General features: G+C 40.4%; 4 protein-coding genes across 6 annotated transcripts; 1 reads left to right on the top strand and 3 right to left on the bottom strand.

The window, feature by feature from the left end:
• Positions 1–1,994: 1,994 nt before the first annotated feature.
• LOC119077965 (WD repeat-containing protein 43-like) lies at positions 1,995–4,748 on the bottom strand. 3 transcript variants are annotated; one of them, XM_037185345.1, is made up of 9 exons: positions 4,625–4,748; positions 4,322–4,494; positions 4,190–4,264; positions 3,589–4,127; positions 3,361–3,529; positions 2,811–3,085; positions 2,599–2,727; positions 2,376–2,525; positions 1,995–2,310 (listed from the first exon to the last, which is right to left on the bottom strand). In XM_037185345.1, the coding sequence occupies exons 1-9, from the start codon at positions 4,626–4,628 to the stop codon at positions 2,106–2,108; spliced, it is 1,719 nt and encodes a 572-aa protein (XP_037041240.1). In that variant the 5' UTR covers positions 4,629–4,748; the 3' UTR covers positions 1,995–2,105. The 3 variants fall into 3 exon arrangements, with proteins under 3 accessions (XP_037041240.1, XP_037041242.1, XP_037041241.1); XM_037185347.1 differs by having other exon boundaries at positions 4,190–4,261; XM_037185346.1 differs by having other exon boundaries at positions 4,325–4,494.
• A 1,907-nt stretch (positions 4,749–6,655) lies between these two features.
• Positions 6,656–12,720, top strand: LOC119077964 (regulator of nonsense transcripts 1 homolog). Its single transcript, XM_037185344.1, has 6 exons — positions 6,656–7,000; positions 7,157–7,341; positions 7,407–7,619; positions 7,683–8,551; positions 8,620–10,448; positions 11,471–12,720. Exons 1-6 carry the CDS (start codon positions 6,836–6,838, stop codon positions 11,537–11,539), a joined length of 3,330 nt encoding a protein of 1,109 aa, XP_037041239.1. The 5' UTR covers positions 6,656–6,835; the 3' UTR covers positions 11,540–12,720.
• Positions 12,721–15,591: 2,871 nt separating this feature from the next.
• LOC119077963 (SET and MYND domain-containing protein 4-like) lies at positions 15,592–17,574 on the bottom strand. Its single transcript, XM_037185343.1, has 2 exons — positions 16,138–17,574; positions 15,592–16,071 (listed from the first exon to the last, which is right to left on the bottom strand). Exons 1-2 carry the CDS (start codon positions 17,499–17,501, stop codon positions 15,669–15,671), a joined length of 1,767 nt encoding a protein of 588 aa, XP_037041238.1. The 5' UTR covers positions 17,502–17,574; the 3' UTR covers positions 15,592–15,668.
• Positions 17,575–20,548: 2,974 nt separating this feature from the next.
• Positions 20,549–21,803, bottom strand: LOC119077962 (peritrophin-48-like). The gene is made up of 6 exons (XM_037185341.1): positions 21,667–21,803; positions 21,465–21,607; positions 21,296–21,395; positions 21,002–21,221; positions 20,839–20,944; positions 20,549–20,779 (listed from the first exon to the last, which is right to left on the bottom strand). Exons 1-6 carry the CDS (start codon positions 21,677–21,679, stop codon positions 20,651–20,653), a joined length of 711 nt encoding a protein of 236 aa, XP_037041236.1. The 5' UTR covers positions 21,680–21,803; the 3' UTR covers positions 20,549–20,650.
• Between the last annotated feature and the right edge of the window lie 562 nt (positions 21,804–22,365).

Here is a 22,365-nt window from a genome sequence, read left to right as displayed (position 1 = left end):
AATTCCATACAAAATTTTTAGAGACTCATCCGGTCAAATTTTCTTTAATTAATATCTCAATGAATCAAACGCGATCACACAAATTCGTAGTTGGTTTATAGTAAACATAGCAAATAGCTCTCACACACCGACTATTCGGAGTACGACGACAATAACCTTGTTCACAATCGAAGCCCGGTTGTGTCGGAGCAAACGGCCGAATGGGACAACCATCACTGTACTGGCACAACGATTGACATGCGTCAGTGTTCTCTGCATAAACTGTATGACTGGGAACAGCAGTGCATTGGTCCTGCCCCGGCAGCCGACAGAATCCCTTGTTACAATCGTATCCAGGTTGAGTTGGTGCAAATGTTAAAATGGGACACTCTTGGCCATAGTATTGGCATTGAGATGTACAAGCATCGGTGTGTTGCACGTAATGAGAGTTGGGACGTTGAGCTTCTGCTGAAGAAACTTTCGTTAGTTAATTTTTAGAAGAAACATTATTCCGTATGAGACGAACCTGTGTAAGCAACAGCCAATAACACAACGACCATTAGTTTGAACATTTTCTAAGTTTTTTTTTTAAATAAAATTAAATTTGTCAATGGTTAACAATGAACTAAGGTCTAAAGAGTCAGCCAATGGTTTATATATAGCAACGCTGAATCATATAATTCATGCTAGTGAATTCAAGTCTCGTGGCTTAGCGAATTGACTAATTAAACGTTTTTAGTGTACGCACCATCTGTACAAATTCTGTATCTTTTGTAATCAAAATTTTGCTCCATTGTCGGTGTGTAAATTGTGTAAATTATTCATCGTTTAATGGAAACGTCATTCACCAACCGCCTTTCCTGACGTATGATAATAGTAGATTACGCCATGTGTGAATGCAACCCTCACACTCGGTAAAATAAAAATTTCCAACCAATTACGTATTGTACTCACTAAGCCCTCGGGAAATAAGTTTTAATCAGGCACTATTGCTGAATTTGCTAAAAAATCGCTTTGCTACACCACTGGAAAATGAATCCAATTACTTCATCGGAATGAGCGTTAAACCAAAGGACAATTTTTGGGATCAATACACTGTGATCAATACCAGTGAAGGAATTTGATATCTATATTTAGTAAAAGAATGCGAGAGTTTCTGCCCGAGGTATTTTTATTCATCGCGATACGAGATATCAAATTCCTTCACTGGTACAGTACGGCGTGTTACTTACGAGTGAGGGAAAGACATTTTCGTAGTGAGGGATGTCAATTCCCTCTCTAGTAAAGTAAAACATTTTTGTAGGAAAATTCGAAGGCAAAAATAGTGAAGAATAATTAAGAAAATCGAAAATGTTTTCCCAAAAATGATATCTGATTTTAACACTTGTCAATGAAGTAATGACTCATTTTCCGGAGGTGTAGTGAGTAAAGCGATTTTTCAGCAAGTTCTAAAGAGTTCTGCAATCGATTTCGCTACAAATAATCTTAGCATAACTTTAGGAACAACAGTTTCTTTGAAGCTTTGAGCTTAAAGCCCACTTAAAGCTTCGAATTCTTTTTGATGTCGTTTACAAAAACAGTTATAGGCTCTGACTGCAGTAATTTTCATTTAAGAAATCTCGTGCATAAGGGACACATTGTTGAAATTTCACAGTGTTTTACTTCGAAAATTTAGCAAAATTTTAGCTGTTTTAGTGTCAAGTTAGTACAGTTGAACTGTGAGACACAATAGATTTTCAACACACCTGTGTTAGTGTCATAACGAAGCAAAACATTCTAAATGCATTTTTTTTTACTCTTCCATCCGTGGTTTCTTTTATGAAATTTACGGCAGAGAAGGACATGAATGCGGAGAGTCTTATCCCCTTGGGATGCTGTTCATAAAAGATGTCGGATGAGGTCTTTCAAAACAATTGTTACCTGGACGCATCTCACCAGTGAATTTTGAAACACTAACTGCGCAACGTATTTTTGAATCTTTTTAGAAATCTTATTGATAAAGAAAACTGTCACTGTTGTCGTCCATCCATGTTTCTGTATTTTCCACAACAAAACTTTCAGTTAGACTTGTACACTTCCAACGATTTCTCACAAATTTATGATATAAACTGGTGAACTGTCACTGCTTAGGCTTCACTCCCAGACGACGAATCATCGGACATGTCCACATCGGTAGATTGACTACCATACTCCATACCACTCTCGTCAGCCGAATCTTCGTCGTTCGACGACTCGTCTTCGTAGACCAGCAGATTTTCATGATTGAATATCGGATCGTCGTCGGTGTTCCGTTTGATTTGATTCAACAGGAAGTCCAATCGACCTGATAACCTGTGCAAGAAGGAATTGGAGGTGACGCATTCGACGAAATTGGCAATTTTGTTTTTGTCACTTACGTCGTCAACTGAACAAGGCAATTCGTTCGATTTTGTATGATTCCAAGCAACGCACCGAACCTGTCGCGGAGTTCATCTTTTCCCAATGCCATCAATTGGCTGGCATGGATTTGGAGTAGCAATTTCAGCCAGCGTACAGCTACTTGAACACTGAAAGAAGTTGGAGAAATTGATTGAGTGATTACGATGGACCACAGCGTCACGAACTTCAACGATCACTCACTTTGCTGTCTTCTTATGCGTCAACAGTGTCAGTTCATCTATCAGACTAGGCACGTAATGTGCCGGCAGTCGTTTCAATGTCGACCGTATCATGTTCTCATCCTTGGTGGCCAAAACAGTGCGAATATTTCTGAAAAACAAATCCAATTTGAAACGATACAGAATTTGCTTACACGGCTGCCGTCGTCGTCCCACACAGGTCCGCATACTTACGCAGCATCATGGTTATGCAGTGCTTGCTTCAGTGTTTCAACCAGACTGTGACCTTTATCATCATCGCTTTGACTCGTACTCAAATTGCTCATTCGTTCTTGCAGCGAAATCTCCGGTTTGCGATCCCCTTTCGTTTTCTTAGCGGGACCGGGGTTGTGTACTGTGTTATTTGTGTTCGGAACGATTGTTTTGAAAATTTCCTTGGTTTTCTCGTGTCGGCTCAATCTGGGATCTTCACGGTCCAGTATCTGTTTCTTCTCGTTGGGGTTGTAATGCTGGAAAATTGTCATTTTTAGTTTCAAATTTGTTCGGAAGTTTGATGGGCCGTCGGTGCAGTATTTGTAAGAAACCGGAAAAAAGGTTCTCGGCAGAGAGTTGAGCGGACGATTTAAATGATTTCTTTTGGCTCAACTATGGATTTCATTCACTAATCATGGACAATCTGGGCGTTCCGACAGTGTGTTGCTCAATTCTCTGCCGGCTCCTTTTTGTTCTGGCCTTAGAACATAATGTCACATCGAGTACCGAACGCTGTTGATTGGATACTAACCACATCTTCGAATGACAGTGTCGGTAAGTTGCCGTATCCGATCAGTATGTTTGAACTATGTGGTTGGCTGAAACTGGTTGTCGCCGCCACAATTGGAATTGATCCAATCTTTCCCGAATCGAATGCCACTGCCAACGTCACTTTTGGATTTTGCTTTTTGCCAATGTCACTACAAAGCGAGAAACTATTAGCAAACAACAACGCAAACGAATCGGCTCATAAATTCACCTAATGTCCTTAATGATGAACAAATGAACAACGCCACCATTTGGCCCACCACTTGCTTGTGTTACGGCCGCTATGATTAATTTCCTGTCGAAAACCGAACAGCTAACGAAAGAAGCGGAGTGTTCCATCAGAAATGTTCCCTTCGGACCCTTCTTGGAACCGATTTTCCACAGATAAATTTCCCGATTGTTCTTTGCTGTAGTGACAACATATTCTTCACGCTCCGCAAACTGGACCACTTTCATCGACGATACATCAGCCGAATGACCGGTCAGCGTGGCCTTTTTTTCGGGCACCTCTCCCAGCGACCACTGATGCAATTGTTTGCAGCCGAGAAGCAACGTATTGGATAGTGGCAACGAAACGATGCACGTGGGAACAATTCTGCCGATGGAAATATATCGGACGGAAGAGCATTTGGTGAGCGACCACTCGACGATTTTTGAATCTTCGCCGGATGTGTACAACGTTGTATTGGAATGTAGACAAATGGCAGTGACTGCACCCGCATGACCGTCCCCTGTAAACTTTCTGGCGAGCTGATAAAGTTCACCAATGTTATTGAAATCGCAAGTTTTCGTCTTATTCATTCAATGTTTACCTTGCCCTGGGCATGTGAATATAAGTCGACACCTCCTTCGCTCGTTCCCAATGCAATGTACAACGTTCCATCCTGCTAATCAAAACATAAACGGTTCAGTTGACAGCGGAATATTATATAGTGTACGCTTACTATGCCTGCACATGCCGTAAACCATACGAAACAAGTGTACGGCTGACTCAGATGAAGGTCGGGAACGTACTCTTGAGTCAATCGATTGTCTTTAACATTCCAGATTTTTAGTTTACCATCCGTGTCTAGTAAGGCGAACAGTCGACCATCCGGCGAGAAATCCGATCCATAACCTAAAATCAACCAGCGTTCCAATTGAGACGAAAGATTAAACTTTGGAAATTTTGAATTATTTGGTTTTCTGAAGCCGATAAACTACGAACACATAGAGAATCAACACTAGACGAATATTAAACTACTGACCCATTTTCGATGTCTGATATTCACTCTCGTTAAATAAAAACTATTCAGAATGTTAATTCAAACTAACCAGACATGTGTTTTGAAGTGATTATTTATGACATTCAGTGTTGACATAAATTCGATAGTTCAGTTACTTCAAACCAAGGTAAATATAGTGAGAAGGTAATGCCATTCAGACACGCGGCCTAACACATAAGTTCGATGCCAATGACATCTTTTTTTAAAATGGTTGACTACGATTTACTTGTATTTCACAAAAATATTTTCGCTATCTCACAACAGATGGCCCGACTTTCTATTCCATTTTTTGCATTCAACGAAGGGCCGAGATGGCGTTTGTATCGAACTTTCGTGCCACCGCACATCTGATTCGGTTATATATGGCATTACCTCCTCACTATATTTACCTTGCTTCAAACCATCATTAGTCTTTTTGTTACACTTTGTTCACTTTTCAAATTATTTTGACATTATCATCCGTCTCCACACTCTTCCTATTTTTGCCAAGGATCAGAACCTTGATTTTTGCATCTTCTAAGGGCAAAGGAATCAATTCTTATAATAAAAATCTTAAATTTAATTTTTTGTAACGTAAAAATGGGAAATGAAGTTAGTTGGTTGGCTTGAGACTGAGAAAGTGACAAAACAAACATAAGTGTTTTGATAAACGATCTTGGGAGTAAATGTAGCTCAATTCGCTTGTAAGTCATGGGTTTTACAAAAGAAAATACACCGTACGTAACACGTTCACTATGATTGAAAATGTATGGAAATGTGATGAAAAAACGTTAAATGTTAAAATTTTGTGCCTTTTGTTAACACGATAACTTGAGTAAATCTCAACCGCGGTAGCTGGAAACTTTTTCTGCCACTCATCTCGTCATCAATTCAGAGGTGTCCATATTCAAGAATCTAGCTCGATACAGCGCTACCATGTCATTTCTATTGTATATAACTCACTAAACATTTCCGGGTGCCCAGAGATGGTATGCTGGAACTGTCATTTTTAAACATGCCTATGTGCCTGATGAATAACATCAGCGCCACCATGTCAACTCCAGTGTGTTCCAAGGTTATTTGAGCTGTCCATAGAGTCAAAAAATTATTGCTGACAAATTGTTCGCAAAAGCGTTGAGGTTATGGCTCTGAGGATGTTCTCGTTCGTTGTCGGCTTGTTAAAAATCATTTTTACCGTAAGATGGAACAAACCTATGGAGTATAACTCAAAGTTCTGAAAGAACAGGTTCAGACAACTCTGAGTTAATCACGAAGGCGATGACACACACATTGCGCCAGAGACTATGTAGTTTGTATAAGGCAACTTAACAAAAATTCCGAATTTTCCTAAAAACATTTTCTTCAAGTTGATTTCACACATAATCTGTACCGAGTGCGTTTATCAATTTCGGTGTCACTCGCCTTCGTGGCTGTCTTAATTTGTTCTTCCAGAGCCTTTGTAAAACTGTCGCGTGAAGACTATGATTTTGTGTGATTGTAAAAAAATGAACAAAGTTTCCATGAGGAGGCAATAGTTATTTGTGTACTTGGTTTGGACGATGAATTTACGCTATTTTCGCGAGTTGGACAAGCGAAAATAGCTTCATGCAGAAGGAAAAAATCGAGAGAAAATTTCCAGAATTCGCCTCGATTTTGGCCCTTAAGGCATGAAAAATAGGTTTTCATATGTCGGGACCGAAGACCCGAGAAAATATCTGCAAAATCCCCGTTTTCGGACCCGACACATGAAAATAAAATGTCAAAGTTCATCCGAAAAGTAGGGTGCCGCTCGTTTTCGTGTATTTGCATTACCTTCAGTGTTTATATACTTTGCTTGGAACACTGTTCAGTATGTTCATTCAGTACTAGAAGATGACATTGCGGATATAAAAGTGTGTGTGACATTTGTGGTCTGCAACACACGATTTTTATTTATTGTCTCCGGCGATCACTCGCATTATCTCTTTCTGTCCAATTGCCAGTACATGGCCACGTTTTCTTCTTCTTCTTTACTAATCGAATATGGCCGTATTCAGTGAATTTATCATCGTAGTAAACGGTTGACATTCAGAACTATTTCGTAAGGCATTGAAAACACCATCCCAGCACTATTCGAACATAGCAAAAGAAAATTCGTTGGTGTGCGAGGAAATTGTGCATTAAGTTGAAGGTTATCAGAAAATTAAATTGCGTGTAAAATAGCAACCGAAAAAGATGACGGAATACGGTGATGGGGGTTCACAACTGACATTCTTGGACACAGACGATTTGATATTGGGTGCCGATACACAGGCTACGGATTTCGATTTCCGTGACTTTACGATACCCAGCCAAAGTCAAACGCAGGCATCACAGTCCGATTTGACTGGATCTAGTCAGGCAAGTGTTACGTTTCCATTCTTTTCGTCTCTTTTTGCCCATATCCATCATCACGATGACCATGTGATTTTGATTGTTCGGGAAAAATTCAGATAGTGACAATAACATTACGTCGCAAACGTCTGGCGATTATAACCTCAAAAATCAATTTTTTAGATCAATGGCATTACCAAAGGACGTAAGGTGTTGCCGATCAACAGCATGGCCGAATTGCAATTCGAAGAGGAAGACGACGATACGGTTTTGCCGACACAAGAATTGCCACCGCACGCATGTAAATACTGCGGGATTCATGAACCATCGACGGTTGTTATGTGCAACATTTGCAAAACGAAATACAAGTAAGGCTGAACAACTGAACAGGGTACAGAGAGGGTGTCTGACACTGAACGTTTTTCTCTTCCAGCAAAGAGAGATGGTTTTGCAATGGTCAAGGGAGCACATCGGGTAGCCACATAATCAATCATTTGGTGCGGGCAAAACATCGTGAAGTGACGTTGCACAGCGATGGACCGTTGGGCGAAACAATATTGGAATGTTATTCGTGTGGCGTGCGGAATGTTTTCGTTTTAGGATTTATACCAGCCAAAGCAGACTCTGTGGTCGTTTTGCTGTGCAGGTAAGCAAGACAATGCGAACTGCCGAGAATGTATGGTTTCTATTTACCACGTATCACTTACAGACAACCGTGTGCTGCTCAAAATTCACTCAAGGACATGAATTGGGATCAAGAGCAATGGAAGCCGTTAATCTCCGATCGATCGCTGCTATCGTGGCTAGTGAAAATACCGACCGAACAGGAACAGTTGCGGGCTAGACAGGTGTCGGCCGTGCAAATCAATAAACTCGAGGAGTTGTGGAAAGAGAATGAAAATGCGACGTTTCAAGATTTGGAAAAACCGGGCGTCGATAGCGAGCCATCACAGGTACTGCTACGCTACGAGGACGGATTTCAATATCAGAAAGTGTTCGGACCGTTGGTACGGTTGGAGGCAGACTACGATAAACGTTTGAAGGAATCACAAACACAAGAAAATATCGAGGTTCGATGGGATGTCGGTCTGAATAAGAAGACGATTGCGTATTTCACCTTGGCAAAAACTGACGGCGACATGAAACTGATGCACGGCGATGAATTGCGACTGCGATATGTCGGTGAATTGCACAAACCCTGGTCGGATAACGGTCATGTGATCAAGGTGCCGGATAATTTCGGCGAAGACGTCGGGTTGGAATTGAAGAACAGTCAATCGGCGCCCATCGAATGCACATCGAACTTTGTGATCGACTTCATTTGGAAGGGAACCTCATTTGACCGGATGCAGTTGGCTTTGAATAAATTCGCCGTCGACGATAATTCGGTGTCGAATTACATTTACTCGCGTTTGCTCGGCCACGGTCGACATGACGGATCCGATGAGTTAACGTTCCGTTGTGCTAGTTTACCGAAACATTTCAGTGCACCGAATCTGCCAGATTTGAATCGTTCGCAGGTGTATGCGGTTAAGCATGCCATCCAGAGGCCACTCAGCTTAATCCAGGGACCTCCAGGTAAATATCACACTTCCCAATTCCCATTGCAGTGACAGTCTCTCTAAAATCTGTTCATCATTTGTTAGGTACTGGTAAAACCGTCACTTCTGCCACGATCGTCTATCAACTTGTTCAGCAAAATGGTGGACCGGTTCTAGTGTGTGCTCCGAGTAACACGGCCGTAGATCAGTTAACCGAGAAAATCCATCAAACTGACTTGAAAGTCGTCCGAGTGTGTGCTAAGTCACGTGAGGCAATCGACTCACCGGTCAGTTTTCTGGCGTTGCACAATCAAATCAAGAACATGACCAGCAACACGGAATTGAATAAACTGCAGCAGCTCAAAGACGAAACTGGTGAATTAAGCTCGGCCGATGAGAAACGGTACCGTATGCTGAAAAAGTCAGCCGAACGGGAATTGCTCGAAGCGGCTGATGTTATATGTTGCACTTGCGTCGGTGCTGGTGATCCTCGATTGGCTCGCATCAAATTCAACAGTATCCTGATCGACGAGAGTATGCAATCGACGGAACCCGAGTGTATGGTGCCGGTGGTTCTTGGTGCCAAGCAATTGATCTTGGTCGGTGATCACTGTCAACTCGGTCCAGTTGTGATGTGCAAAAAGGCAGCCAAGGCCGGCCTGTCGCAAAGTTTGTTCGAACGATTAGTAGTGTTGGGTATACGACCGTTCCGATTGGAAGTGCAGTACCGGATGCATCCCGAATTGTCCCAATTTCCGTCCAACTTTTTCTACGAAGGAAGTCTGCAGAATGGTGTTTGTGCGGACGAACGTCGGTTGAAGATTGACTTCCCATGGCCGGAAGCTGATCGTCCGATGTTTTTCCTAGTCACTCAAGGTCAAGAAGAAATCGCTGGCAGCGGCACATCCTACCTGAATCGTACGGAAGCGTCAAATGTGGAGAAAATTACGACTCGTTTTTTGAAGTGTGGTGTTGAACCGTCACAGATCGGCATCATAACGCCTTACGAAGGACAGAGAGCATATTTGGTGCAGTACATGCAGTACCAGGGCAGTCTTCATTCTAAACTGTATCAAGGCATCGAAATCGCCAGTGTTGATGCGTTTCAAGGACGCGAAAAGGACATCATCATCATGTCTTGCGTTCGGTCGAACGAACACCAGGGAATTGGTTTCTTAAATGACCCGCGTCGTTTGAATGTAGCTCTGACCAGAGCCAAGTACGGCATCATCATTGTGGGCAATCCGAAAGTGTTGGCGAAACAGCCACTGTGGAACCACCTGTTGAACTTCTACAAAGAGCGCAAAGTGCTCGTCGAAGGATCGCTGAACAATTTGAAGGAGTCAATGATTCAATTTGTCAAACCAAAGAAAATCGTCAACACATTGAACCCGGGGACTCATTTCATGTCCAACGCGATGTACGATGCCAAAGAGGCGATGGCCGTTGGTTCGTTTTACGACAAATCCGGTTCGATGGGCTACAATCCGCATGGTGGTCACGGCAATGCTCATATGCACCATCAGCCACCGATGCAGATGCCATACAATCGCAATCCACAACTGGATATGTTTGCTCGCACCCACGATTCGATCAGTTACATATCGCCGGAACGCGCACAGGCGACAATGAACAATATGCCCGTTCCGGTCGGAATGTTCATGAATATGGGCAACATTCCGCCACGATTTTACAATCAACATCAACAGGCCGTTCAGGCATCGAAACAGAGCCGTCGCAAACCGATGCCGATCAACAAAACGTCACGTACGCATGGCGGTGGTAGTCAAAATCATCCGTTGACACAAGGAATGTCACAGAATATGAGCCAGCCGGGTTTCAGTTTGTCGCAGCATGGTGATTTGTCGCAAGATTTTATGGCCGAATATCAGTCGCAAATGGATGGCATTCTGTCGCAGGATTCTAGCTTTCAGGTGAGGATTTTGCAAGTTTTTTTTATTGTTGTTACAAAGTTAAATGTCTGCGCCTGTGTGAAACGAAAAAAGCTTGGGTTTACAGTCCAAGGACTCTTACTTCAACTTTCATTAACATGTCTCCGATTTTCTGTTACCTTTGTGGCTATCAGTACTATCAGTTGGACTAACTTTGCTCTGTAAATCTCTTCTGGTTCAGAACCATTAGCATTTTTGTGGACCTCTTCAGAATCCTTCTCCTCTCGTGCCAGTGCGAATTTTCGTGAGTTAACCAAAACTTCACCGAATTTTCGCAATATTTTGGACATTAACGAAAAGTGAGAAAATTTATGGAAATACACGAATGCCAGGTATTGTCTGACACCAAATCCACCTAAGCTTCGCTGGGTCCTATCGTGCATTTCAACAAAATGTTTAAAGTCCGTCATGTACTTACACCTCTCCTGCCTGACAGTTGTTTCAAACAATTGAAAAGAACCGGAGATTCCATTCAAAACAATTGTCGAGTAAGGCTAAAACAGACGAGCAACTTTGCATGTCTGAGATCAGCATGTATGATTTGTAGCATACGTTAAACAATGACATAGGATTGGAACAGGGCATGTCGACCTGGATCAGGTTCAGGTCAGGTCACGACCTTATAGTGACCAGAATTGTGTTAATGTTTTGGGCTCCAGCTGAATGCAACCTGAGACCTGAAATGCTGAATTCGATTGACCTCTTCAGGTTGTATTCAGGTTAACCTGATGGTTTTGAAGTTATTCAGTCGAAGACGAAGCTTACTTACAGGTCAACCTGATTGTTTCAGGTCAGGTTCAGGTTGAATTTTCGTCGACCTGAACCTGAACTGAAAAGTTAGGTCTACGAGTTTCAGGTTCAGGTTCGACCCATTCCGATCCTAAAAAGTAGCATTATTGTCGATCTCATCAACGCAAAATTGCTCGTTTGTTTAAATGCGATTACAGCTTAAAAGTCGGATTGTAGCTGCATTAACTGACGCATTTTTCTATTTCCTATTACAGCAGAGTCAAGGCATGGATCGCTTCACCGCTGGTATGCAACAATCAAATCAATTCTCCCAACCATACTGATAACACCGGAACGATGCGTTGAACTACACAAAATTGATTTATAGAAGAAAAACACACAAAATTTAACGTTTTTTGGGTCGTGAGAGGTTTCATGAGAAATTCGCTTATTATTACGATTGAAAATCATTGAAAAGTTGCAAAACAACAACAAACCAAAGTAGCAATATCTCGATTAGAGAGAGAGAGACAGACAGAGAGAGAAGAGAGAGGGAACAAAGAGCCTAAAATATGAAGAAGAAAATACATTGAAGATTACAACCGCATTGCTTTTATTAATGCCGGATGGAAACAGGCTTAACATTGTGGATGAACACACACACACACACACACACAGATAGTGAGATGAACAACCAATTTGTGACAAAAGGAAAAAGCAATTTTCCATTTGATTGTGTGATGATGGAAAAGGAAATTTTGTTCGAAATAATTTGACGTAATGATGAGCGGGTGCAATTTATACAATGAACCGGTCAAACTTAAAAGAAAACTAAAGGAAATGATAAAAAAAATTTGCAAAATCCAACAAAACTGTCTTTCACATCGGATACGAAGTGAACGATTGGGAATAAAACAAAACAAATAAATTGTAAAGCAAACAGGCGTCTGAACATTTCAAGTGTACGTTGCAAGCTTTGAATCCCCGCAAATGTACGAATGTTGCGATGTGCGTTCTCTGAACGGGGACGAAAAATCACAACGAAATAAAATTGGGCGACAAAGCTATCGTTCAATTCCACGAAACGGAATTTGATAGAATGCCACTTGATCGTTTTGTGACTGTAAAATGCAGTCATCGATCCGCTATTACAATGACAACCAACACAGCATCAACATCAGCTAAATTTTTATTTTATTTTTTTTTTAAGTTTTTAGTTTTTCCTCCATCCGTTTTAAGTTTTCCGAAGCGACAAACCAAATTTTTTGTGTTTAAAATTTAATTTTAACTTCACATCTTCCTCCCCTAACACTATCAATCAACCAAATTCGTCATTTACTAATACCCCATCACCCCTTTCCCATTTCAATTTCCTTTCGAGTCACCTTTCATTTCTTATCTCTAGTGATTAGATCATTCGAGCTATTAAAACCCGATGCAGAACAATAAAAGAAAAACCGAATTCATCAAAACTTCTAAAGATTTGTATTCTGTTCCGTTTCAATAAAATGATTTAAAAACCACATTGTCGATGTGTTTCGTTTGTTGCGCAGAGAAAATCCGTCTCATGAATCAGACCATTGTTGTAACCAAAGTAAGTTACATAAACAGATAATGTAGAGCAGTACCCAGAACCCAAGAATCGGGTGAAATCGAGTGCAGCGTACTCATACCATATCATACCACGTACCAACCACGATCTGAATTGGCACTGTTTAAATGATTATCTAACAGTCATGGCTATCGTCTTCACCGCATTCCATCAATTCTATAGAAATCGTAGCGCTACGTAGCGCGTTTTCCATTGTAATCTGATTTGTAGCACCTATTTGTATGCTGCATACACTCAACCATGAAACACTCAGCACAATTGTCATTGTCGATGTCAACAACACAACAACGAAAAATTTCTCGTGTATTTCGACCGAACAGTTTGTACCACACATCTGAGCTTCCAAAATTACCCAGTCTACCGTTTTTGATATCAGCGAGTGCAAATGTTACAAGATACAACTTCACGGCATGTGAATGCATATCACGCCCGCACGTTAGTAAGCGGGCGTGACGCAAGTCCACTACCAAAAATGTTTTAACAAAAAAAAATTTGAGGACGGCGGAGCATATTTACAGCAACTTTTTGACTTCTACGCCATAATTCCAACGACCCCCAAACTAGCATGTCTAGAATCTAGGAATCCATACGAGTTCAACGAGCTATCACACGTTACTGCAGCTTCAAAATTGGCCGAGATATTGAACTTCGAAATATTGATGTTTGTATGAAATAAGTAAAATTTCGTTTTTTCAGATAACTGAAATCGCCTACGTTAGTCAGTTAGTTATTTAGGTCCTATGGAAAAGTGGATCCAGCAACTCCTAAACGTTTCTATAGATTTTCCTCAAATTTTGGTTATAGGCTAATATTGGCTCAAAAATAAGAATGGAATTTTCAAAAGTTGGAAAAACCCATATCGTGGGAGCTGGAGTTCCCCAAAGTCTCCATACAAATGCCAAATAAAAGCCAATTTGTATGTGTGTGTGTGTTTTGTATATTTTGGTTAATGATATTGGGTGGTAATGTGGTGAATGGTGTGTGTTGTTTTGGTATGTATTTCTTGTTGGGAATTGTTGGGATCATTAAGTATTAACTTCCACTAGGTCGGTTCCTAAATTTTGGGTTGACAAATGATTCCTCTGGCACTACCTAACTTCCTTCGGATTTTTTGATGGATTTGAGTTATATTCGACATGAGTAAGGTGTTCCAAGGTTGGTTCCCAAATTTTGGGATGACAGATGATTCCTCTGGCACCTCCTAACTCACTTCGGATTTTTTGATGGATTTAAGTTATATTCGAGATTAGTGAAGTGTTTCAAGGTTGGTTCTATAAATGGGATGACAGATGATTGCTCTGGCACTACCTAACTTCCATCGGATTTTTTTTATGGATTTGGGTTATTTTCGACATGAGTGAGGTGTTCCAAGGTTGGTTCCTAAATTTTGGGATGACAAATGATTCCTCTAGCACTTCCTAACTTCCATCGGATTTTTCGATGGATTTGGGCTATTTTCAATATAAGTGAGGTGCACCAAGATTGGTTTCTAGATTTTTGGATTCAGACTGATTTCTCTAGCATTTTTTAATTTCCATAAGGTTTTTTGATGCTGTTGAAATGGCATACTTACAAAAGTGGTGATATCAGTCAAAAAACCCTTAAAGGGTAAATGTGACGCAAGTCCTTTACTTACAAAATAACTGATATCGCTGAGGTCGACGCATTGTGCGTCGTACGCATAAGTTTTATCAACCAAAAATTGACTCAAATTTGTGAAAGAAAATTTTACAACAAGAAATTTGCGTCACAAGTGGCAGATGTTGAGGAACTTATTGTTAGGAAAATGGTTGAAAAATGTACTGAAAGAATTTAAACGAAAGAAAACCGAATCATCTTCAAACCAAAAAAATATTTTTTTTTTAGTTTTCTTCGTCCTTTGGTACGTTTGGTACCAATGCCTTCATTTCGATACCAATTTCGTTTTTCTGTGTCCCGGCCGAAGAACGTACTTACAGGAAGAGAAAAGTGTAATTCGACATTCTGGTGTTTCTGCAGAAACTCGTACAATGTGAGTGAACTGAAGGACCGGTTGAAAGCCTGGTGGCAAGAATCCGCAGTCCACAACTATGATTTGATACAAGAACCCCCGGCGGAAGTCAAAGGAATGAACCTAGCACGCCGTACGTGGAGAAGACTCAATCGTATACGAACTGGATAGGACAAGGTAAGGTTGCTGTGCAGCACTCTTACACAGATGGAATGTAATCGACTCGCCATCATGTCAATGGGGCGAGGAACAAACAATGACCGTTTGTCCTATACATAAATTCAACGGAAGACTTTTGGATTTGCATGAACGACGCCATCACCTGGTTGGAAAATTTGACTGTTGAAGTGTGATCTCCTGTGACATTTGCTACCTTTGCAATGTGAATGTTAGATGTTTTATAAAGAATTTCGTTGAACAAATGAAGATCTAGATTTTTATTTTATGAATTTTGGCTGGGCGTGCTCGCAACAAGAATGAAATTCCCTTAAAAATGTAAGTCGTAGATTGGGTAATTGGGTACCATGGCAAACTGAAATAGGTTTCGGTCTCATAGAACTGCATTAACCGGACGTCATCGCATAACTTTATCGCTGTTGATTAATTCAATTATCCCCTCACCATCATTTCCATCAAAGACTTACCAGAAGCAAGGTGCTATTCAAAGTAGACAGACAACTGTCCTGGGCCTATTATTAGGAATTTATATTAGTAAAAATTGCCCAAATTTATTGAAATGTCTGCAACCAACAGTTACTTAAATTCACAAAGAAAGATCGTCTGAAGAAAACCAGCTCCGAAATTCAAAATAATTTATTGAAAAAACCTTCATTCACAATCTACTTCTCAAATTTTTGTTCAGTTTCTTCACTCAGACTTCCGTATCGTCAGTTACGCCAGCTCTTCGGTCACATTGTCGCGTCGTGATCATCCAATAGTTTTGTAAGTAGATTTGAACCACAACTATTTCCCGAGTTGGATGCATCTCTTCGTATTTGCATAAGTAGGTAGCCGCTGCGTCGACATATGACTGACGTTCTCCATCAGACATTTGAAAAAATGTCTTAATTTCCCCGGTAAGAATCGACCGAATTTTCAGGTAGATTGGATCTTTCGTTTTCAGCCATGGATCGGGTAAAGTCTCCGGGCTAATCTCACGCATCAGACAGTAGCTGCACTTACAATTCTCAATTTTGTATTCCGTCTTGAGGAACTCGTACGACGACTGTAGGCTGGAGTCGTCTGGATCGTCCATGATGATTATGTGTCCAGATCTGAAACCAATTGTAGAACAGTAAATAAGCAAGAATTACGCGACGACTTTTTTCAGTATAACTAACAGGTACGACCGGAACAGTTGATCCCCACTTTTGATTGGTCGAATGACTTTGCAGATCAGACGATTGTCCACGGAATAACAGTAGACATTCGGCACGCATGAATGATTCAACAGACTGCCGATTGGGTATAATCCAATGCCGTAATCACGAAGCTCTGCAAAACGAAATATTGTCACATCGACATCTAAATCAGAGAATAGAGTCGACTGTTTTGCAGTGAGGAGCAGATGTAGAATCAGATGTTTCAGAAATCGTTTCTGCCTCTCCGAAACGAATCTTTCCTCGAACTGGGGCATTTCCATCGCAACCAAATACATTTTGATCGAATTTCGGATCAAATGTTCCCAATCGGTAGCGTTTTGCTTATCTTCGTTCGTCTCCAACTGTAGAATCATTTCGAGTTTCTTCAATGTCTCGTTGGTACGTGTGGCTTCGACATCTTTCCATTGAACAATTAGATCAATTGTTCGGATCAGATCGTAGACCGTCTCGAAGGCGGAGATAATTTTCCACAGCAAGTCCAATACTAATTGGAATTCTTTCTCCTTACATTCGCAATCGGTCGACTCGATTTTTGTCAACTGACATTCGAACTGGTGCCGAGATTTACTTGCCTCTTCCAAGCACTCACTATTACAAAACATCGAGCTAACACAGCCCGTGCATGGAATGAAATTCATCAGCGATCTGTAGCAATGGGAACATCGATAGTATTTCGAATCGCTGCAATCATGTCCAACGAACGAAAATGGACTCTCGACCATCACCGTTTCGTTTATCTCCAAATCTCGATCTGCGATTACATGTCGGCCCCATTCACTATTGTACTGCAGTTCCAAACATTGGGCGACTCCCTCATACCAGAAATGTTCTCCGTAACTTAGTTCAACGTTTTGTACGTCTATGCGCACACTGTCAACAGAATTATTCGATAGAAACTGGACACATTCTGCCTGACGCGAATCCAATTTGGCCTGAAGCCTGGAAGGATAATCGGACCGTTTGATCATTTCGATATCGTTCAAGCACTCTCGGAACAGTTTCAGTTTCAAGTAGCAAATGGAACGATTTGAAAAAGCCAGAACCAGTTCATCGCTACCGTTTTCCGCGTAACAGGCGCTCCGATTGTATTTTTCCAATGCCAAATGGTATTTCCGGTCCGCAAAAAGTTTATTGCCGTCGACACGGTACAGTTTCGATTTTGCATTGTTTTTGCTCGGACAATCGTTGAACAAACTGTCTATTTCTGACTTTACGTCATCAATGAAAATGTCGTAGAATTTATTGGCAAAAATGTCCACGTAGGGATGATCGGCGGCGTCTTCTTTCAACCACAATGGGTTTCGGAAATTTTCTTCATCCATTTTAGTAATCACACCGTTCTCCTTGTGCTGCGGTGACACTTTTCTTCAGAAGTGTTGAAGAGCAAATGAAAAGCCATAGTTTTCGTATAGCACATCACACTAAGTTTGACAGCTGCCATGGCACTCAAGCTGCCAAGCACTGACATAGAAAATAGTTCTTTAGAGAAAATTTGTTTAAGTTTGGTCTTAGCAAATCGCAGACCGGAAGCGTATCAGCAGTTTTACTACATAGAATCTATTCAGTTAATCCGAGTATTTTCATGAGATTTGTACTTCAAATCTTTTACTTCACATTTTTTTGAACATGCCAATACTGTCTCTAGCAAACGAAGCTACAATTAGTAGGGTAGTAAAGACGTGAATAGATTAGGGCTAGCTCTCTTAGTATGTGTTTATTATGTGTAGGAAGAAGCACGGCTGGTATAATGTACCAATGCATGTGTGCAAACTTGTAAAAATAAAAAATCAAAACCACTCGTTTGACGAACGAAAAATGCGAGAACTAATTCCTTACTGGCTAAATTTTACTTTAGGGGACAAGTCACGATCGGAATTTTTCTTGATCCTATAGGTCGAGTATGACCCACTGATGTCATAAATGAAAGAATTAGGCCGCGGAAAGCAACTTCCATTTTTCCATTTTCCTTGTACAAAATAGGGGAGACATAACTTGTTGACTTGTTGAACTAAATTTTCCTTATTCAAAATGACAAAATTTAAGTTGCTTTCCGCGGCCTAATTCTTTCATTTATGACATCAGTGGGTCATACTCGATCTATTGGAACAAAAGAAATGCCGATCGCGACTTGTCCCCTAAAGTAAAGTTTTGCCTGCTTACTTTGTCTCCGCTACTTTGTTCACAATTATAATGTCTAGTTTCCTCTTACCAAAAAAGTACTCCGTGTGAGAGACAAAATTAAATTTTTTCAATTTTTTCTTTGTTTATTTGACAGTGGACTCTCTAACGGCTCTCTCACGGAGTGCTTTTTGTTGATGGACACTTAAAACAAGAAGGAAATTTTCTAACCTTGTTTTGCCGGAGGTTTTTCCCCTAAATTCGTTTTTTTTTTAGGAGTTGTAACGAAGGATAAAAGTTGTAAATATAGCAAGTAAAAGGTTATTCGAAATGTCAAAAATCATCCACCAGTGCGGTGAAAAAGAGCAGGCACTTTATTCTAATTTGAAAATAGAAACAAGTGTTTGCATGGTTTTCTTGTAAAATATTGAGTTTAAACACTTAGACCCAACAAGAAACAACTATAAATTCACCTTTTACACATTTGGAACCTATTCAATTTAACTTTTTATTGATTCGGACAAAACACGGAAGCCCAATAATTTCTTTCTTTTTTCACAGAGTCGATGTTAGGGTTCTCTGTGGATGACGGTGTAGCTAAGCTGTCACTGTTCGGTTTTATGCTCAAAACAAACGAGGCATTAAAAACGTGTTTTGGTCCTAGTTTTCATTGACAGATGCAGCAATCGCGATTTTGAATAGAAAAAGTTCTAACTTCACTTGACAGTTTCGAAAATTTCGTCATGAAAAATAGGACCAAAACACGTTTTCAATGCCTCGTTTGTTTTGAGCATTACAGTTACTCGGGCTTGGTCTATTGCATTTTGAAGGTGTTGCTCAAAACAAACGAGGCATTGAAAAGGTGTTTTGGTCCTAGTTTTCATTGACAGATGCAGCAGTCGCGATTTTGAATAGAAAAAGTTCTAACTTCACTTGACAGTTTCGAAAATTTCGTCATGAAAAATAGGACCAAAACACGTTTTCAATGCCTCGTTTGTTTCGAGCAATATGCGGATTCCAACTTTTTCACCGAGATAAGGACAACGCTTTTCATTACAAAGATTCCGTAGTTTCAGTATAGGGAAGAAAATGACACCATTGTTTGCTAGATAGAGTATTGGTTTTGCTATATGAGACTGCATTATTGAGAGCTTGTAGTTTATTTCTGATCCTTTTATCGATAACAGATGATAATTGTCCGGTATATGTTAACATAGGAGTTGATATCTGCGCCAACGTTTTCAGCTGTCTAACCCATGTAGCCTCACTGCCTTTTATACATGTTTATAGAGTGTTATGATGAAAAAGAAAGAGATATTTTGACAAATACCCCAAGGAAAGTTATGACAAACTGGTCTTCGGTCCTCTTGCTCTCAACGTACCACGTTGAAAGAGAAGTAAATACTTTGACAAGTACCCCAAGGCAAGTTTTAATAAGTAGTCTTCGGTTTTCTCGCTCTGATCAGTCTATACAAGTTTAATAAATTAAGATTGGCTCACCTAGTTTGTGTATATTACGTAGGTGGAAGCACGGGGTTTCAGGGGGTTTCGAACATTTAGTTTTTTCATGTTGCAGATATTGCAGTGTCAAATTCTGTCCAAGATGTGACATATTTGCAAGGTATTGGCCTTTTTCACAAAGTATAATCAGCGTAACCTTCGTAAAAAGAATCTTGAATCTGACAAGAGCACGTGTGCCAACGTGTAAAAAACAAATGTTCGAAACCCCCTGCTGAACCGTGGCGATCCTCTTGTCAAACGGACAGTACATAAACAAATTCCATAATTTATAGTCTTACGTACGCGTGGTAAAATCATAAAAAATGAGCAAAATGAACGACCTGAAAACAGCTGATGCAAACTGGGTCCACTCCACCCGTCTGCACTTTCTTCTTTGTTTCATTAGCATACGCAAATAAAAGTCGTTCCAATCACTTTTTCATCGAATCGTTCACTTAAAATTCAAATTTAGGCACACTTACGGCGTGAATTTTATGCAGTACAGAGTTCGAGAGATATGATTATTATGGCGACAAGGCGTCGAAGCGCCATAATTATCATCTCTCCGGAAAAAATGAATACTCAATTCGGCACCAATTTTTGCGTAAGATTACTGTAATTTACCTCGAAGTCAAAAGGGGAACATTCATGAAAGACGTACACTACTAGTGGATTGAACAAGAATTTAGATTCGGATGTCACTACAATGCCTTAAAAGACCGGTATACTCCTGGATTATTGAAGAAAGAAAACTGGTATAAACAGAGCCCACGTCTTTTATGAAGGTTTCTACACAGTTTTCGATTTATAAAACTAACATCTTCGAGTTGTTGTTTCAGCGCAAGCTGTATTGTTAACGGAGCGGAGCTGTTCTATAATATGCTACTCTTACGGTTGTCCTCGCTGTGGTTGGAGCAGCTGTGGTAACATATTCCCTTGTAGTTGTTATCGGTGCAGGAGTTGTTATCAATGGACCCATTCCCTACACAATTAACAAAAGATGTGACATTTTCTTCAAGTCCCCTGTCTTCGAAAATATACCTGACAAAAGTTCCCAAACACCTCACAAGTGGCGGTATGCGGATTATAATATAAGCCAGTCGGACAAGCAGCTTCAAAAGTATTCCCATTCAGACAACGATAGTAACTGAAAGATACGCCGAGTGGGAGTAAAATTCACTCTGCCATCGAAAAACCAACCAACCTAGTACAGTCCGATGGATCGCCGATGATTACAAGTCCCAGCGCCTTGAACGGCTCACAAATGTAGTTTTTCGTTTCACACCGTACTTTTGACGCTAGATTACAGTCACCGTAGCTGCGATCGAACAGTAGTCCATCGGAACAGGTCATACTCGTTCGCACTCCATTTACACAGCGATAATACGTTTGACAGCTATCGGGATTGGGAATATGTTGAATGCCTAGAAGAGTTTTTAGGTTTTAAAAAAAATGAGAATTTGGAACTCAAGCACATGTGAGCAAATGTAGAAAATACCAAACGGTGAACACGATCGACAATCGACCTCGATATTAGTTTCGCACATTTGACTTCGAGAACCGAAGGCATACCCCTTAGGACACACGCCATGTTGTGGCTATACGAATATTTCCCGAGTTAAATAATTTTAAATTCAGAACCAGCAACCCTCTCATAAACTATTTACCAGGCCATTGATGCAACGATTGTAGGAATTACACGACTGTGAACTTCGTACAAAGTTTCCATCCGGTACTCGTGCACAAATGGACGATGTCAGTCCTTGAGCTGTTCGGTCCAGCATTGCCAGTATTAGGTAAACGTACGGTACTGAAGCGTAAAGAGTTCATTTGAAAATTTAGTTTTTATTTACACGCCCGCGAATATACTTAGTTGGATCATGATTGTTGAACGTTGTTTTGTACTCGATAACACCACCAGTCTCGTCCCACGCAGTGTCTGTATATTAATTTAAGTTTTTAGTGAAACTTTGCTGTAATATACCCGAAAAAATGTTGATCGTCAACGATGGTTACATGGGACTTACTAATTGAGATTGACACGGGACATGAGTTGAATAAATTGGTTTGCGATAATGGCGTTACAATTAAAAATTAATAACGCGAGCAACTATTTTTGATCGAAAGATTTCCTTTGAGTTAAAAATAAGCATTTCAATTGAGGTGGTCATTGAGCGATAAAATATGCGATGAGCTATTACTCATACGGTCATATTATTGCAGGGAATCTTTGCTATTTCTAAAATGTTGCTTACAGTATTTCAGTCTAGATAATTGAAGATCTCCACGGCGCACAGTGTTGACATACGTAAATAGGTATTTCGTATTTACGTAATTTCTTAAAGCGATGTAGTAGTATAGATCTTTGCGAGCTATGAACCTCTAGGGAATCTTGGCATTTTTATCAGAAAAATCTGAACTGACAAAAAAAAACAATAAATTTTCGTCAAATTAGGTTTTTCTCATAAAAACTTCAAGTTTTCCAGAGTATAGAGAGAGACTCACAATGCTAACAATTCGTTCCAGACTCTAATGACCAAGAAATCGGAAGAAATTAATGAGTCTGCT

Source organism: Bradysia coprophila, unplaced genomic scaffold (genome assembly GCF_014529535.1).
Source record: "Bradysia coprophila strain Holo2 unplaced genomic scaffold, BU_Bcop_v1 contig_24, whole genome shotgun sequence".
NCBI lineage: Eukaryota > Metazoa > Arthropoda > Insecta > Diptera > Sciaridae > Bradysia > Bradysia coprophila.
Note: the sequence above shows the minus strand (reverse complement) of the source record. Positions and strands in the feature narration are given on the sequence as shown.